This window comes from Plectropomus leopardus, chromosome 24 (assembly GCF_008729295.1).
Source record: "Plectropomus leopardus isolate mb chromosome 24, YSFRI_Pleo_2.0, whole genome shotgun sequence".
In the NCBI taxonomy this organism is placed as follows: domain Eukaryota; kingdom Metazoa; phylum Chordata; class Actinopteri; order Perciformes; family Serranidae; genus Plectropomus; species Plectropomus leopardus.
In genome coordinates, this window is record NC_056486.1 from 6,158,585 (window position 1) to 6,175,048 (window position 16,464).

A 16,464-nucleotide genomic window follows, 5' to 3' on the forward strand; every position below is an offset into this window, starting at 1 on the left:
AATGATATAGAAACTGTCTGCTTAGATAATCAGGAAAGAGATGAAAGAGAGACCTCGTGTGTCTATGAGAAATCTATGAGAACGTTTAACCAAAAATCCAGACAGCATGACTGCATAAATGTATATTTTTCCTCCACATGTATCCTCGTTAACACCCATTAACTTGTTGTAAGTATTTGCCAAAGTTAAAAACCTTTCTCATTGGTACAAAAGTGTCAAACAACATCCTGAAAACTTTACAAAGTGAAGAAGTTTGTGTCTTGCAGCTATGATTTATTCAATGATTATCATTCGTGATTAAATATCGTATTTCAAAGTACAATTCTGTCATATTGCTAAGTGGGGATTGAATATCCTAAAAGCTTGTTATACTTGGTCACATGATTAGACAGTTTGTTTCTTCATGTGAGCAAAGAGACGTTTTTGTCACTTTCATTGGTAACAAGTCAAACGGTGACACTCTGGTTTCATGTGAAAGAAGCGACGGGCATGAACTGCAACAAGCTGCTGAGACCCTGCGGCTTTCTATTCACATCTCAAGTTTAGGTCTCTAATTATGTGATGACCACAAAAGCAAACATGACAGTTTGAGCATGACCTACAACTCGCTAAACATATATAAACTGGACTTGTGGGGGATCCAGCTCAAACTGCAGGCAGCTGCAGCACATATAACGTCAACATAAGTAGTTTCTGAGGGTGTATGTGTCTTAAAAAGTGGAAGCTCCTGCAGCAGCACTTCCTCTCCAGGACAGTTTACACCAGCTCATATCTCTGTGAGGGTCTGAGGTTTAGGTAGACAGCAATAAGTGGAGAGAGGTGTGTGTGTGTGTGTCGTTGTCTCTTCAGTACAGGATATTGATCACTGCCGGCAGCAGCTGCTTCTTCACAGGGATGGCAAAATGGAAATTTTACTTTGTTCTGATTCTGCCACTGACTGCGTGGGTTGACAGCAAAGGTAATGTGCAGAAATTAACTTCTGAAAGTCATGCAAGTTGTTTTCCCTTTTTTCTGTCTTTGGTTTAAAAAGGTCATCAAACATTTTCTGTAATTTTCTACTCGAATTGAAAATGTAATTAAATATTCACAAAGTGCAAAAATACTGGAATCGCTAATCAGACTGTATTGCTTGCAGAGACGGTGGTGAAAACCATCAGCAGAGAATCAGATTTCACTCCAATATGCACCAATTCAAGTACCATCATACTTCTAGTGTGTAAGATCAAAACAAAGATGAGCAGAGGTGAAGAGTGTCGTCTGATGTATCATCATGCAGAAGACTTTGTGAACGAATGTGACTCCAGATTCACACTTCTGGCAGAGAATCAGACTGTTTTACTCCACCTGGCCAATTTAACACCAGCAGACAGCGGGAACTACACCTGTGAGTGTTCATATGTTGGTGGAGTTGATTTTCTCCATCTGGATATCCATGTGAAAGGTATTTTTTCAGATACTTTGGCTGAATTTGAACAGTTTTTTTCCAACATAAATACATAAAAGTATGTATGTTTCTTCAAACCACAGATACATGTTATACTGGTGTGTTATTATGTCCCGTAAATGTTTGAACTTAATGTTTCTTAACGTTTCAACAATACTATGATAGATTCAGGCACAAAAATCACTTTGTTATGTGAAGAAGAAGAACATGTTTGGGCATTAAAAAAAAAGGATCACGGATAGATACCACTGATGTCTCTGGAAGAAAAAAACTGCTTTTCATTGCACTGCAACATGCAGCAGGAAATAAAGCAGTATTTTGGTTGAAAAAAAAGAAAACCCTGCTTTTTGGCACTATCCTGACAGAAAACACAGCAATGTCTCAGTGAAAACCAACCCATTTTAGTGCAACTATTCCAATAGGAAATACAGTGACATCCTGGTAAAAAAAAACACTGCTTTTGTGGCACTATCCCAAAGGAAAGTGCAGCAATGTCTCAGTTAAAAACAACCCTTTTCTCGGCACTATCGTTGTGGTTTTGGCAGGTGTCTTTCGTAGGTGTCACGCCATCCACCTACAAATGACATAGTCAGCTCACATTACTTTAGAATGATACATGAGATATGATACGTGTGAAATGTGCAAATGTAACATATCCGTGGTTTGCAGAAACATGCATTTTCTTCTAAAGATGGGCTTCCCCTCTACAGCTGTATTAAGATGTTCGTATGCTGCCTGTATTTATACATTGTTCAAAGGTCAATCAAAGCATACAGTAATTGGCTCTCTCTAGGTTTCTGCACTATGACAGCAAATATCATGTGTCATTTCTTTATGATGTTCTAGAGGATGAAGACAGAACAAAAGTGCCGCTTTCAAGCATCCTGATTGGTCCTACTATAGTCATCTTTATAGCTGCAGTTATCATCGGTTTTATCTACAGAGGAATACATCAGAGGTGAGAGACTACTGCAGTTCATAGACACAATGAACTTCTAGTTTTGTAGGACCTAATGAGGGAAGATACTGGCTTTTATTTCCTGTCCTATCTGTAAAAAAATAGACAACACAATGCAGAGTGAATAATAATAATAGTGATAGATTACTAATGCATTGTTTTTTGACCCAACAGAAGCCAAACAGAAGCACTGAGCACTTGTCAAAACATGGTAATGTACTGAAACACCTTACATTATCTCCATTTATGCTGCTCCTTTAATAACTTGATTAGTTTAAAAAAACACAGACAAAAAAACTTTTCTTTCTGCAGGAGCTGGAGGACATTGAGCCGTACAGCACTTTCACGCGGAGAGAGAGTGGGCTTTATTCAACTGTCAGGGTAAATGTCTGTAACACGTCTAATAATTCCAACGTGTTTACCACACAGGACACACTCGAGGGGAAATGTTCATGCTCCATTTATACTGTCTCCTCCAAGTGCGATGGGACCTGTTATCCACAAGATGGCACTCTCTAGATTCGTGATCATTTCTGTATTTCACTGTAAGTGTATCTTGCATGTACATTTAATGTCCAATACTGAGTATGTTAAAAGCATCACGCTGTTTTTATAGTATACTGTAATAATGATCTGAACCAGCTTATCATTTTACAAAAAGCTTGAAAACTAAGTTGTTCTTTTCTTTTTATGTATATCTTTACAAAATAATATAGGTTTCTGAGGTGATTTGCATCTTTCACTCTCTTCCAAAACTACTGGACAAGCTCACCAGATTGACATCTTTACAACATGAGGTAGAGGTGTGAGCTGCTACCACTTTTATTCAAAGCAGTTGCCAAAATCAACACAAAGTTCCTTGTAGTTGCTAAATTAAGTTGTAAGAAATTGTGACTGTGAAAGTCTTTCATAAATCAATCAACAGTATTACCCTCTTATCCTCATTTTTTATAGATGCAAATCCACTGTGTGATGTGGTTATTTCTTTTGTTACAAAGAACAAAGAGGATGTTTTCATTTTTACTGTGCAAACACTTACGTAGATAGGTTGCTATTGTTTTTCTTTGTGGCGTTCCCCTGTTAGCATTCCTGTTTATTCACTGAGGAAGTAAGACTAGTCACAAGCATGTGGTTGACATTTTCTGCATTTGTTTTCTTAAGTTGACAATAATCAGTGCCAGACAGGCAAGTGACAGCGCAGACTGTACAAGACTGTACTGGGGCAAGAGAACAGATTCTCTCAGCACTGTTTGGGGAGATTTAAGGGAAATCGATCAGCTGTCCTGTTTAAAAAGCCAATTCAGCTTAAATGGATGACATATTAAGTGTAATAAGCAAAAAAGGCAATGCAGAAAAGCTTAAATTAAGTGCATTAAGCATTTTCCCAGACACGTGGCGATTACCAGCAATAAGGATTCAGTCAGCAACACTGGGACATGTCGTGCTGAAGACCAAAAACTTCTTCTTTTGGAGTTTAAACTTCCTCATTTTTTTAACTGTCTTATTGTACTATATTTCAGTCAGAAATATTATATTGTTCTTTTTACTCCTCTACATTTTTCTGACAGCTAGGCTATCTTTGCTGGTTGCTTTTTACATCACGGTTTTACACATATCTAAACTACACAATGGTATATAAAGAAGTTAAATTTCATACCACCAAAAACAGCTACAGCATTACAATGCTGCTTATGTTATTTAATAATAATGACGAGATTATATGATATATGTACTGCAATATGACAGGCAATATTTAGGGGTAACCTGCTGTCTTGTGAATATTTATATTCTGTTTTTGTTTCTTTTTGTTGCTGTTTCTTCTTAATTAAAAAAAAACAAACAAAAAAAAACTTGAAAGGGAGGGTTTCGACTGTATGCAGCTTTTACTCAAGTTAAAAAGCTGGATCTGTCTTTACTGCTGAAAAAATCTTAATAAAAACATTGTCGATAATCATTATAATTATATATTCAAACGTATGTTACAGAAAAAAATCATCCTCATTTTTTTTTTTTTTTTTTTTTTTTTAAATTTTGTTTATTTTCAAGTAATTTTCTTTTTTTTGTAACTTTTACAAAATTTTTGCTTTTTATTGTGTCGTGTTGTTAAGCTGCTCATTACCTTTTTGAAAGAAATCAAACCAATTTGCTCAGGTTTCAAAGGGTTAATTTGTGTCAAAACCTGTATAAAATGATTCTCAGCATTCTGTCTTCCAGACAAAAGCCGAATCTCAACTCAGTTTGAAGTTGTTTTGTGAGACACTGACAGGCTGTGATGCTCTACAGCTGCTGCACAGATAAGTTTCAATATCAGAGAAGTGGAACTAAAACCATCACACTTTCTGCTTAAATCTAAATCACAGGGCTGGTGTTGGTGTTGGTTGGTAAATCATAGGTTGCCAGCTATTTTTCCCCTGTTTAAAATTACAGGTGTCAGCATGCTTGGTACTTTCTAGATGTAATTAATACTTTGGAATAGTTTTTTTAAATTTCCAAAATAAAACTGGCTGCTCTGGAGGAGCAAACATTCAGGAAATGTAGTTCATCTGTGACTCACTGATATGTAATGCACAATCAACCCTAGAACTGTGGACATGTGACGTTTTACAGCTTTAGTAAATATGATACTGAAAATGGAAGTGATTGATTATTGAGTTCATGACTTAAAAAAATTAATAAATAAAGTTTTGTTGCAACTGGTCGCTGTTGAAATTTTTAGGCACCACACAGGGGTGTTTTCTAGCAAATTGTCAATTTTTCCAGTGGCTTTTCGAGCACAAACGGGGGTGTTTTTTAGCTACCTGTCACAATTTGTCTAGCCAGTTTAAGGGAACAAATGATTGTTTTGTAGTGACCTGTCACTGTGTTCAACACTTTTATTCACCAATCAGGGGTGTTCTATAATGACCCAGTCTTTCTAGGCACCAAACTGGTGTTTTGCAGTGACCTCTTAAAGTGTTTCCAGCAGCTTTTTAGGTACTAAACCAGGGTATTTTGTTGCAATCTGACGCCTTTTTCCAGCTGGTGTTTATGCACAAAACAGGTGTTTTGTACTGACCTGGTCATTGTGTTTGTAGTGGCTTTTTTAGGCACCAAAACACGGTAAAAAAAATTTGTTGTCAGTGAATCAATTAAGTTGTTTTGTCCACTGGGAGTCCACCAGTGATGTTCAGTAACCCTTTCAAAGAGCAGGTTCTTTCCAAGTCCATGATTAAGAGGAATTACTTTTAGACTTCCCTTTAATACTGTTTTGTAAACAAGATTTCCCAAGATTTTTAATGTGACAAGACTGCAAATTGCACAACATACCAACAGAGGCATCACGGGGTTTTGCATATAACATGTGGGTTCCACACCCTCTCTTAAAGTCTGATTTCCGCCTTTTTTTCCGGTTGCACTGAGCTAAGCTGTGTATCATGCTTCTAATGAAAAATACAGTGACAGAACTGGATTGCAGCTACAATGTGCCCTTGAAAGATTTCCTGCAGATAATATCAGTTTCACGATTGCATTTGTGAGAATTTCAGGATGTGAGAATTTCAGGATGTGACCACACAGCGTAGCATCAGTATGAGCAAGAGGATTACTGAACATAACATCATACAATTTGAGGGAATAAGACTATGTCATTATATAAAAACTGAAGTGAAAGAGGGTTTGCCAAAAACCAAATCTACCCTTGTGCAACATGATTATCATAATTCCAAGCAGCCTAACCCAAAGCAATGATGAAGCATCCCAAGTCAGTAGTGGTGGGGAAGAATTTCTATTATAATATTACTCTCTTTAAGAGGCTTCAACATGCTCAGTATTTAAGCTAACACAAAGGCCATGGTATCTTGTGAAACTAGACAAACTAAGGCATCCATAGATACCAACCATATCGTTAAAGCTTTATAGGAAGTGTCACATGATGCAAATTTGCGAATCCTTGAACAGCAAAGTATTGCGTCTCACCCTAACCTAACCATTTCTAACCATCTTGCCTAAATCTAATCAGTGCAGGCGCCCAATAGGTCACCTGGTAGAACAAGCACCTCATGTACGAAAGGTTATATCCTCGCTGCACCGGCTGCGGGTTCGATTTCAACTCACCACCCTTTGCCACATGTCATCCCCTCGCTCTCCACCTTCAACATTGCACCTGTACAATCTAATAAATAAATAATCTTTAAAAAACTGGACAACCAACCAAGGCGAATGGTATTCATAGGAAGAATATGTCATTCTTTCGCTATCCTTGGATTTGAAACTTTGCTCACACTGTCCTACAGGTGATCCTTCATGGCACAAGGTCTCCCTTCTGGCTGTCCTTCTTGGCTAAGAGGATAGGTGGGTTGGGCTTTGCTGGTGTAGAGCCTGTGTTAGTTTGAGAGGGGGCGTGCCGAGGTAACAAAGAGATAATTCAGACCAGGTGTGGATCGGCAGTGGACGATAGTTAACTCCTTTACCGAACTAAGTTTTGTTCCAAGTTATTGTCTGTGTGTTTATTGCCAACAGATAAACTGTCAATCAAGTACTGACGGTGTTGGACAACAGACAGCGAGCTGACCAGGTGATGGCCATCAGATCAGGGCTGTGACCGCACAGCAACAGGTAGGCCCACATCCTTTACCTTTAGCCTGGCAGCCTCACTTTCTGGTAATAGATGTTCAGGCAGCAAAGCCCAAGAAGCTGTAGATGAGTTTTAACCCTTAGTAACAGTGTGAAGTGCCCTGAGGTGTGTTTTATGTTACAGGACGAGGGCTAAACAGCGCTCAAAAGTTGGCTAAATTTTGGTGTGGGAAAAACAGACATGGTTTTTTTCAAAGATGTCCCTTGAACTCTCAGCTCAAGATGTCTGAATGAAAATGCGTTTTCTGGGTATCGGTGAGTCTCAGCTAAATTTATAATTTTAAAAAAAATTTCCCGGTAAATGTTTTGTTTCTTACAATTGGTGTACTCCTTCAAATCAAAACTGTATATTTTGTCTTTTTATAGAGATACTTTCAACCAGCTTTGTATCAAAACAATGTGGGTAGTACATCTCATCCAGCAGAGTTTTGCCGGCTCTCTGGACTGTTTTTCAACCTACAGGCTTTACTTCTGCATTTTGGTATTACCTGCCATTCGTGTCGCCACCACGGATACAAAGAGTACACGAATAGAAGAGTCAGAGGAGTCAGACCTGCCCCACAGTATGTCTCTCAAACTCAGACCATAACCCAATCAAACGGTAAAACTAGGCAGTGCTGGTCGAAAAAAATCAAGATTATGTTACTATATTGCCTATTTCTCTCCTAAATGTTTTCAGAGACAAATTTAATTCTCGTGTTTTGCTGTAATAGCGAGAGGTTGTTAACAGGAAGTGGGCACCATATTGTTTCCTGCATAGCGGAAATAGAAGCTGAAAAAACTGAGATAAAAAAGGGTCAAACTGAGCAGCGCTGATCAAATATAAACCAAGATGCTGTTACTGAGTTGCATATTTCTCACCTCAGATGTTTTCAGAAACATGTTTTAGCTGAGTGTTTAACTGTATTACAGGATTGTTTGTTACCAGACATCCACCAATGTGTCAAATGAATTTGCATTATGTCACCCACTTTAGGAAACAGCAGTGCGTCTAAGCGTCCTTTTTTCCCTATTTCCTTTGGTCATGTAGCACCAATTTAAAAAGATTAAGCATCTTTCTAAAGCAGACTAATTCCATGAGAACATCACCTCTCCAGCAGTGAAATACAAGTACCCTGTTTGATTTGAAACATGTTTATAGATACATGACAGGTTAAAAAAAGGATTGTTGAGGAACTCAAAATGTTACCTGTAGCAGTATGAGCAAATTAGGAAACTAAAGTATTCAGTATGCAATTCCTTAACACTCCATATTGACATCGTTTTCAAACACCGTACATGCTTTAATACCATCCCTAAAATTCAGTTATAGATTTAGTGGCCTCTCTGGCCGCACCTATGAAAAATTTCTTGGGACGCCATCGTTGGACAGAAACATAAGAGGCGATTATTTTCTGTGTGTTAGTGATCCCAGTAGTATTCTGCAAAAAGGTTGTTTTTCACTGTGGAACATTTGCAATTATTGGCCGGAAACTACTCTCAAAACAATGTGGTAAAACTGAGGACAAACAAAGTGGTTAATCGATAGTGGAAATGGTATTAGAGCCATTATGGGATATTAGCACTCTTAAAACCTGACATGAATTTGTATTAATGATACAGAAGGTTTTTGCTCCGTTTTAAATCTCTGAAATCATTCAAAACAAAATATCTTCTTTCTTTTATTGGTGTGGACTTTCCCAAACTACTTAAAGTCAAACTACAATGTCAAGATCACATGTTTGTTATCACACTTAGTCTTGTGAAAATTTGAATGATCACTTAGCCGACCCCACAGGGAAATGATATTCAAACCTTAAAACACCAAAGACCACATTATTAGCAACGAAGGGGACTTCTGCTTCTAGCACTGGAATTTTTTGACCAACTAAAATGACTGAAGTTGCTGTAATTACAGCACAGGAATACAGTAAGTAAACAATTTACTGGACTTCACAGTAACAGTGAGATAAAAGCAGTGAGAGTTTGAAATCAAAAAGAAGGAAATAAGTCAGACTGACTCTTTGAATGTGAGTTCACCTTTAATTTACACTTCTACCTCCTGTGGTAAAATTGATTTAATTTATAATTATTTATGTTTTGTAAATATTCAACTTATTCGTCATTAGCTTTGAAGCACCAAGTCAACAAATCTCCAGATTATATTATTGTCGTGCTACTTCAGGACTCTTGAAAGGAATTCCCCTCAGCTGCCTCAGCTGCCTCCTCCCTCCCTGAGTGCGCTCTCTCTCTTTCTCTTTCTTTAGTTTCATTATTATTAAAGTAGCCCTTTAAAAGCTGCCCAGGGCTTAAACTGAAAGTGTTACCTGTATAGCTGTTCAAGAAGAAGATGTGGATCCTTATAATCACCAGTTTGCTGTTTCAAGGTAAGTTACACTGACAGATGAGGGCGACTCCCCTCTTTTTAACTAGTTAGTCACAGAACAGAGTCCAGCCTTTTTGTAGTCAGATATTATTAAGTTACCTTTGCCAAACTACGTGTCATTTATAATGTTATTTACATTTGATTATACTGACATATAATTAATCTTTTGAAACCTGGAATGACATTGGTTTTCTTGTGCTGCATTCAGAGTCTTTTCACATGCATTTCATACTTTGAAACCTTTGCAGATTGGTTTGAATTCCTTTGAAAATATGGCTATGAAGGAAATGAGCAACTTGGCAAGAGATTTTTCACAAATTGCAAGGAATGAAGAAAATAAAATTACCTGGAAATTAGTTTTAAGAAATGGAGAGTAGGAGGATAATACTACAAAATAGGGAAAAATGTCCAGAACACTATAAATAGTAAATGGTAAATGGACTACTTGTATAGTGCTTTTCTAGTCTTATTGACCACTCACACTCCGATGACGCAGCATTGGGAGCAATTTGGGGTTCAGTATCTTGCCACAATGACTACAACTATAATTTCTTCTTCTTCTTCTTCTTCTTCTTCTTCTTCTTCTTCTTCTTCTTCTTCTTCTTATTATTATTATTATTATTATTATTATTATTATTATTATTATTATGAGCGTCGTGTAGCTGGATAGTTTTCATATTTTTTAGTATTATCTTCTAACACCTTCTCACCTCTCTGATAGCACTGTTGCTGTTGTTAGCACCGTTAGACTCTGAATCACAGATAATCTCTCAATGTTGCATAGAGCTCCTTTAAAGCATATTATTAATTATGTTCAAAAGTCATGGAAGCACAATTTATTGGAAATTCAAAAATAAGTTCTGTATCTTATTCATAATAAAAGTTTATCCAACTTTTTATTTCTTTTTATACTGAACATGACAAAAGGATGTTTTACTCTAAATCTGAATTTACCGAAACTCAGCTTTTTTATTTTCAGTCTGCACATCACAGATCACTGGCTATGGAAACACAACAGCTGACTACGGCGGAAATGCGTACTACAAGTGTGCAGTGGCCAACCTGAAAGGTGTGCAAGCATTCTTTTTTCTTTTTATATTCCAGTTTTGCAGTGAAAATGCAGACAGTGGTGGAGGAAGTATATGACTTTTACTTTGACAAACTATTTTGTAGATCAGTCTGTAGCTTTTTTTTCATTATGGAATCATTGTCTGGTTATTTTCTCCTTCAGTCTATTTATTGTTTAGTTTTTTTTAATTATTATTAAATAAATAAATATTAATCCATTTACCAAAGCCCCAAATCATGTCTTCATCTTAAGATGATTAAAAATAAATCAATGATTAAAATAATTAAAAACTAAAAGTAGCAACTTCTCATATTTAAGATGAAGGAACCATAAAATATATTTTTTGCATTTTGGCATGAAATATAACCTCAGTGATTATCGAAAGAGTTGACAATCAATTTTCTGACAATTTACTGATCAGTCTTTGCAGCTGCAGTTCATCAGCTATAGTGTTGGATAGCTAAATATACAGCACAGCATGACATCCTGTAAGCTCTAAATATGCAAAAATCTGAATCTTTAAAGTAACCAAAACTGTCAAATAACTGTAGATAAATAAAAAATGTGCAGTTTAACCCTTTGAAATGTGGCAAAAGTAGCAAATGGCATGAAAACAAAATATTAAAATAACCCACTCCAAATTTGTACTTGTGTTATTGATTGACTGAAGCATTAATGTTCCCACCAGGTGTGCTGCAGGTCACATGGCAGAGACTTTTTAAGGACGAGTCCATTGAGAATTTGGCGACCTACAGCAAACGGTTTGGACAGCAAGTAAACGAGCCTTACAAGGGGAAAGTGACTTTCACCGAGGCGTCACTGACTTCAACATCCATCACTCTGAAGAATGTGACGTGGGGAGATGAAAGTTGTTATATCTGCTCTTTTAACGTGTATCCTGATGGCTCCAAAAGAAAGCAGACTTGCCTCACGGTGCAAGGTTAGTTGCAACAAATTAATAAATTAATTTTGTTGTTAAGTTGGAAATACAGTCAGATTTCAAAAAAGAAGTAATATTAGCATTGCTTTTGCTAGTTGAAACTGAAAATGTAGACTTTTTCTCAAGAGCTCTGTCAATTTTGTGAATTTTTATATGGCTCTTATACAAGGTACAAGGAAGATTTTTTATTTATACATTTATTTGTTTATTTATTTATTATTACTATTATTAATTTTTATTCTGTAAAGTGTCACCAAAGCATTCAGGTAATCAGATTGTGAGCTCTCAAAATGACCCGTTTTTATTCTCTAAAAGGGATATCCGAGGTGGAAGCAAAAGCACAACCACCCAGTGAAACCGAGGACGACGACATGGAAGTTGTGTTCAGCTGCTCGGCTACAGGTAAACCAGCACCAGCCATTCAGTGGGACTTCTCTCCTCCTGCTACCCGCTTAGACAAGCAGCAGACGAGGAAAGAACCAAATAGTGACCAAACGTTTACCAGCAGCAGCAACATCACTCTGCTAATACCTCCAGAGTGGAAGGGACATGTGGACTGTCTGCTGAACGGTGGACAAAGGAGGAAGAGGATCTCTTTTTCTTTACCTGCCAAGGAGAAAAAGGGAGAGGAGGGTATGTATGTCAACTGCTTTTGTGTAGATCAGGCATTTGTTTTGTTATGTATAGTCTTAGAAAGAACATTATCTCCTGAAGGGCTGAGAAACCCAAAAACATTTGCTTCTAAAATAACCTTTCTTAAAGAAATAGTTCTTCGTAAGACCAAAGCTTCCATTAAAAAACATTTCATTCAAAGAACCCTTTTTGGAAGAAAGTTCTTCATCGATAGTTGAAAGCACCCTTAAATATCCAATTTCTGGCTCGTATTTCGTATTTCGCATTTCAGGAGTAATTTTTTATTGGTATATTTTTATAGGTCGAACCCTCTGAAAGGGTTTTAAGTTGAACCTTAATTTTGTTTATTTTTATTTATTTATTTATCTATTTACCTTTTCTAATGTTCTATATGGAATTATTATAATTTAGTAAATTTTCTGTTATTATCCAAATTTTACTGCACATTGCTGCTGTTTCATTATTCCACTTGCTACCCATGAAAGAGGTCTGTGGGATGGAATTGGGTTAGACTGATTAAGGTTTATAGTTAGAGTTATTCTGTTCTATATGTACCACCTGCTAGTTTCAGTAAAACATTGAAATATAAGTTGAACTTTTAAAAAGGTTAGACTTGGAACAAAAAATGACTTAACTATAGTAGAAAGCTAAAGAACCCTATATGGTTGTACATAGCATATTTATTTGTAATGGCTCATTTATTCCTTCTGTCCGTGCTCTGCGTTCATTTCATTCATACTTTTGCACGTTTTCTGAAAATTGATGGATATGAACAAAACGGAGTAGCACCACTCTTGTGCCATTTATTAGCTGTATCTTTGCCAACATAGAGGTTGCATGGAAGCATGAGGGCAGTGACACAGGTGTAACTTTTCTCTCACATAAAGTGCGTATGAATGAGACTAAAGAGTGCAATTATAGCATGAGTGTTTTTCAGAAAATTACCGAGAAAGTCAATCATGCTCTTGTGAGTGGAATGTGAGCTTCCTGGAAAATTTGCTGACAGTTATTATGTTGACTGATTGGAAGCATGTCACGTCCACCACATCTTCCCCACAGGGTGATATCAGGACAAAAACAAGTTTATGGCCTACATTTGATACTTTACCCACGTATTACCCAGCATACGTCTCACTTTGTTGTCAAACTCCAGAGAACTGAGTTGTAAATGTGACGTCATAATTATGAAAAGCCTCGTGACACATCCTCCAAACCAGGAACTCAATAAAGTCCCTGAAATCTGGGAAGAGCAGTGAGTGAACTGAGAATGACTCAGTGCAAACATTGAATATTGTCCTCTGTGTGCGTCAGCTGAGCAGTGACACATTAAAAATAGACTACGTTTCACTTTCACTTCCGTCTAGCTGTCATGTTCAAGACTGTGTCACAATAAAATGAGATGTGTGTTATTCGCCCTCTCGTCTAGCAGGTCAGGTCAGTTAATTCTTGGCATTATAAAGTCAGAATGTGTCCATGAAGGTGTCCTCTTTCAGGAATATGCGACTTACCATCTTCCTGCACAGACTGACACTGTGTTGTTTGTCTCCAGGGAAAAAGCTGTCGTCATCAGGGATTGCACTTGTGATCGGTGCTGTGTTGTTCGTTTCCTTCATGGTTGCTGCTGCTGCAATGAAGCGAAAAAGGTGAGACATTTGACACCAATACACGTGGTATATTCTTCTTATTAGTAAATTATAATTAAATTCCCTCTCTTCCTTGCAGGTTAAAGAGTCCCAGAAGAAATGAAAGTGTTTGACAAACACTGGGATTTTCACACAGCTTACATTCAAGCATGCAAGCATTACAAGCATCTGCGTTTCTTGGCGTCCAAACTTTTACAGGTGTGACAGTTAATGAAGCTAAAAAAGCTGCTATTTAAGATTCCACATGTGGTTTTCATAGCAACCATTTATTTTAAATTCCAATACTCAGCACTTTATACCGCTAAAAGCAAAGCTTGTTTGGTCTTTGTAGAATGTAAAAATGCAGCAACAGTGACCAATTTTTCAAATATGTTGCGATATTTGAGCTTAATCAGGGATTGTACTTTATTTATCAGAGTAGGGAGGTGGCTGAAGTGGGATTTCTTCTTCTTCTTTTTTTTGTTGGTTAAATCACGGCTCTCCCTGGAACTACATTGTTTTTTTCTTGAGCCCCCCGATTGGCTTAGGAAACATACATGAATTGATAAATGAATAAATTACATAATAGATCAAAAAATATACATTATATAAGTAAATATAAATAAACACACTCCACAGTTCTTAAAAAAATATCTGAAATAGCTATTATTGCGATTTTGCAGTAATCCCCTTGCCTCTCATGAATAACAAATTGTTTATTATTTATATATAGATCTGTAAAGCTGGTAACTTCATGCTTATTCTGAGTTATAGTGACGGCAACACAGTGCAATAGTAAAAGTTTACTTCAGGATAATCTAACAGGTAGATCAGAGGAAAAAAGTTGATGTATTTTGGTGAAAACAAGGACATGTTGTATGTGGCTATGGTGCCATCTGTTGTGCTTTTTGGTTAAATAAAGAAAAGGAGAAAGAAGAAGATCATAATGTCAGGTAGGCAACTTATCACCGAGGAATATATTAGCAAAATTTCAATGTTATTTTTTGCACAAGAAATCTACACTGATCATTTCATTCAGCTATCTATAAACTTGAAATGTGAAAAAGAGATGAATATTTAATTCAAAAATGTGCATATTTACATATTACTAGATATATCTATAAAGTTTAAGTTATTCATAAAATATGATAAAATACACACAATATTCATGTGTTGCAATATTGCACTTTTCTGTCTTTTTTGTGCAATGACAAAAAAATGTATTCTATTTTTTTCTTGCAGTTTTGTACATTAGTGTTCAATGTTTGTTTATTTATTGCTCTACTTTGACACATTATATGACTGTAGTTGTGGCAAAGTACTGACTGTGAAATATTGTTTCGCATCCATGTCTGTCAAACACAGGATCATTAACCTGTGATGTGTAATTATGATCGTGACATTTCACCACAATTTCTCATAATCTAATCTTTTAATTTATTCTCTCACTCTTTCCATAAAAGTATTTATTTTTGCTCAGTTTATCAAAATGTTAAGTTTAACTGTGTAAGAACTATCTAAGAACTTAATACTTCTCCCACCTGATTTCATTGCTTGTTTGTTTTTGTTGTTACCGTGTCTCTGTGGGACAGAGGATCTGAGCCAGAAAACCATACGGGACAAGTTCAGAGAATGCACCATTTTAACCATCTGTCATTGTCTTAACACCATCACGTTAACCAGGCCCCGACATCCTGAAACAAACAAACAAAAAAAATTAAAAACTCACCGGGGTCAAATGACTCTGCAATATATTGAATCTGAGTTCTCTTTAAATGTAACGTGTCTGTCAAATTATGTCTTCTGTGTGTAGGTAGAATAAAGCTACAGTATATCATAATATTGCTGGAATAGCTAAATAAATGGATGTTGTTTACAATGTTTTTCAGCTTTGTGTCCATTTCTAACTGTGGAGAGTTAAGTCACAGGGACGTCGCAGTGGGGGAGAAGAAGGGCAGCAGTTGGTTGGAAACAAGTGGCGCATTTGCTTTTTTCTTGTAGGCCATTTCAGAGACTACAGCTATTATCACCATATCTATTTGTTTTCACAATTCTTTCTTTGTGTCAGGTGTTAAAATCACCCAGAAACAGAAACTTGTGGATGCAGTGCAAACAACCATTTTTTTTATTTCATACAATATTTTTATACAATACAATCTTTATTATCGACTGTGTTTTTAATGTTGTTCAATATTTAACGCAAACCTGGGCTATCAGAATATTTGGGCTGTAGTGATGTCACTTGAATTTACAAATAGTTATGAGACCATGACATAAGAAAAACCAAGACGGAAAATGAATTGTACAGATGTTTAGTGATAAATCTCCCAAAAGTATTATGCACAAGTTTTTTTTTTGTTAGAAAACCTTTCTCCCAAGTGTTGGGAATCAGAAAGTGAAAAAATAAACATTAAAACTATTATAGTTCAAAAAATGGACACACTTTTCCAAAAAAAGTCCCATCGTTTTTTGTTTTGCAGTTGTTTCTGTGTCCCATTATCTGTGCCATTGTGAGTTTACATCCATATGAGGCCCTGCTGCTAGTTACACTGTCTCCTGATTTACCCTGGTCTCATTATTGTTATTGTTATTATTTTATTTATCATTATTATTATTATTATTATTGTTATAATATGGGCTACCAGCGTTTATTCTAATCCAGGAGGCGTTTCCAATAACGCAAAACGGTAGAGCAGGATTAGACCAATCACAGTGCAGTTTGCTTCAGATGACGTATGGCGGTGAAAGCGGATACAACGCGTCTTCCGATTGGACGACAAAACCAAAACAAACCTCTGACCCCTCTCCAAAGGAACTATGGG

General features: G+C 36.6%; 2 protein-coding genes across 5 annotated transcripts; both read left to right on the forward strand.

Annotated features, from left to right (window-relative positions):
* The first annotated feature begins 234 nt into the window (after positions 1–234).
* LOC121962966 lies at positions 235–4,336 on the forward strand. Its single transcript, XM_042513316.1, has 5 exons — positions 235–958; positions 1,136–1,441; positions 2,291–2,402; positions 2,577–2,613; positions 2,715–4,336. The coding sequence occupies exons 1-5, from the start codon at positions 895–897 to the stop codon at positions 2,919–2,921; spliced, it is 726 nt and encodes a 241-aa protein (XP_042369250.1). The 5' UTR covers positions 235–894; the 3' UTR covers positions 2,922–4,336.
* A 2,431-nt stretch (positions 4,337–6,767) lies between these two features.
* On the forward strand, positions 6,768–15,921 carry LOC121962636 (OX-2 membrane glycoprotein-like). Of its 4 annotated transcripts, none has more exons than XM_042512857.1 (8): positions 6,768–6,995; positions 9,260–9,379; positions 10,358–10,447; positions 11,136–11,387; positions 11,703–12,020; positions 13,570–13,663; positions 13,743–13,861; positions 15,532–15,921. In XM_042512857.1, exons 2-7 carry the CDS (start codon positions 9,343–9,345, stop codon positions 13,774–13,776), a joined length of 825 nt encoding a protein of 274 aa, XP_042368791.1. In that variant the 5' UTR covers positions 6,768–6,995; positions 9,260–9,342; the 3' UTR covers positions 13,777–13,861; positions 15,532–15,921. The 4 variants fall into 4 exon arrangements, with proteins under 4 accessions (XP_042368791.1, XP_042368789.1, XP_042368792.1 ...); XM_042512855.1 differs by lacking the exon at positions 15,532–15,921 and adding an exon at positions 15,235–15,525; XM_042512856.1 differs by lacking the exons at positions 6,768–6,995; positions 15,532–15,921 and adding exons at positions 8,865–8,922; positions 15,235–15,525.
* Positions 15,922–16,464: the final 543 nt, after the last annotated feature.

Excerpts from the sequence above, each read along its gene's own strand:
- LOC121962636 (XM_042512857.1), top strand. The coding sequence starts at position 9,343 with ATGTGGATCCTTATAATCACCAGTTTGCTGTTTCAAG. Across the intron at positions 9,380-10,357 it reads CACCAGTTTGCTGTTTCAAG|TCTGCACATCACAGATCACT; the intron begins GTAAGTTACACT and ends TTTTATTTTCAG. Across the intron at positions 13,664-13,742 it reads GCTGCAATGAAGCGAAAAAG|GTTAAAGAGTCCCAGAAGAA; the intron begins GTGAGACATTTG and ends TCTTCCTTGCAG.
- LOC121962966 (XM_042513316.1), top strand. The coding sequence starts at position 895 with ATGGCAAAATGGAAATTTTACTTTGTTCTGATTCTGCCACTGACTGCG. Across the intron at positions 959-1,135 it reads TGCGTGGGTTGACAGCAAAG|AGACGGTGGTGAAAACCATC; the intron begins GTAATGTGCAGA and ends TATTGCTTGCAG. Across the intron at positions 1,442-2,290 it reads TCTGGATATCCATGTGAAAG|AGGATGAAGACAGAACAAAA; the intron begins GTATTTTTTCAG and ends ATGATGTTCTAG.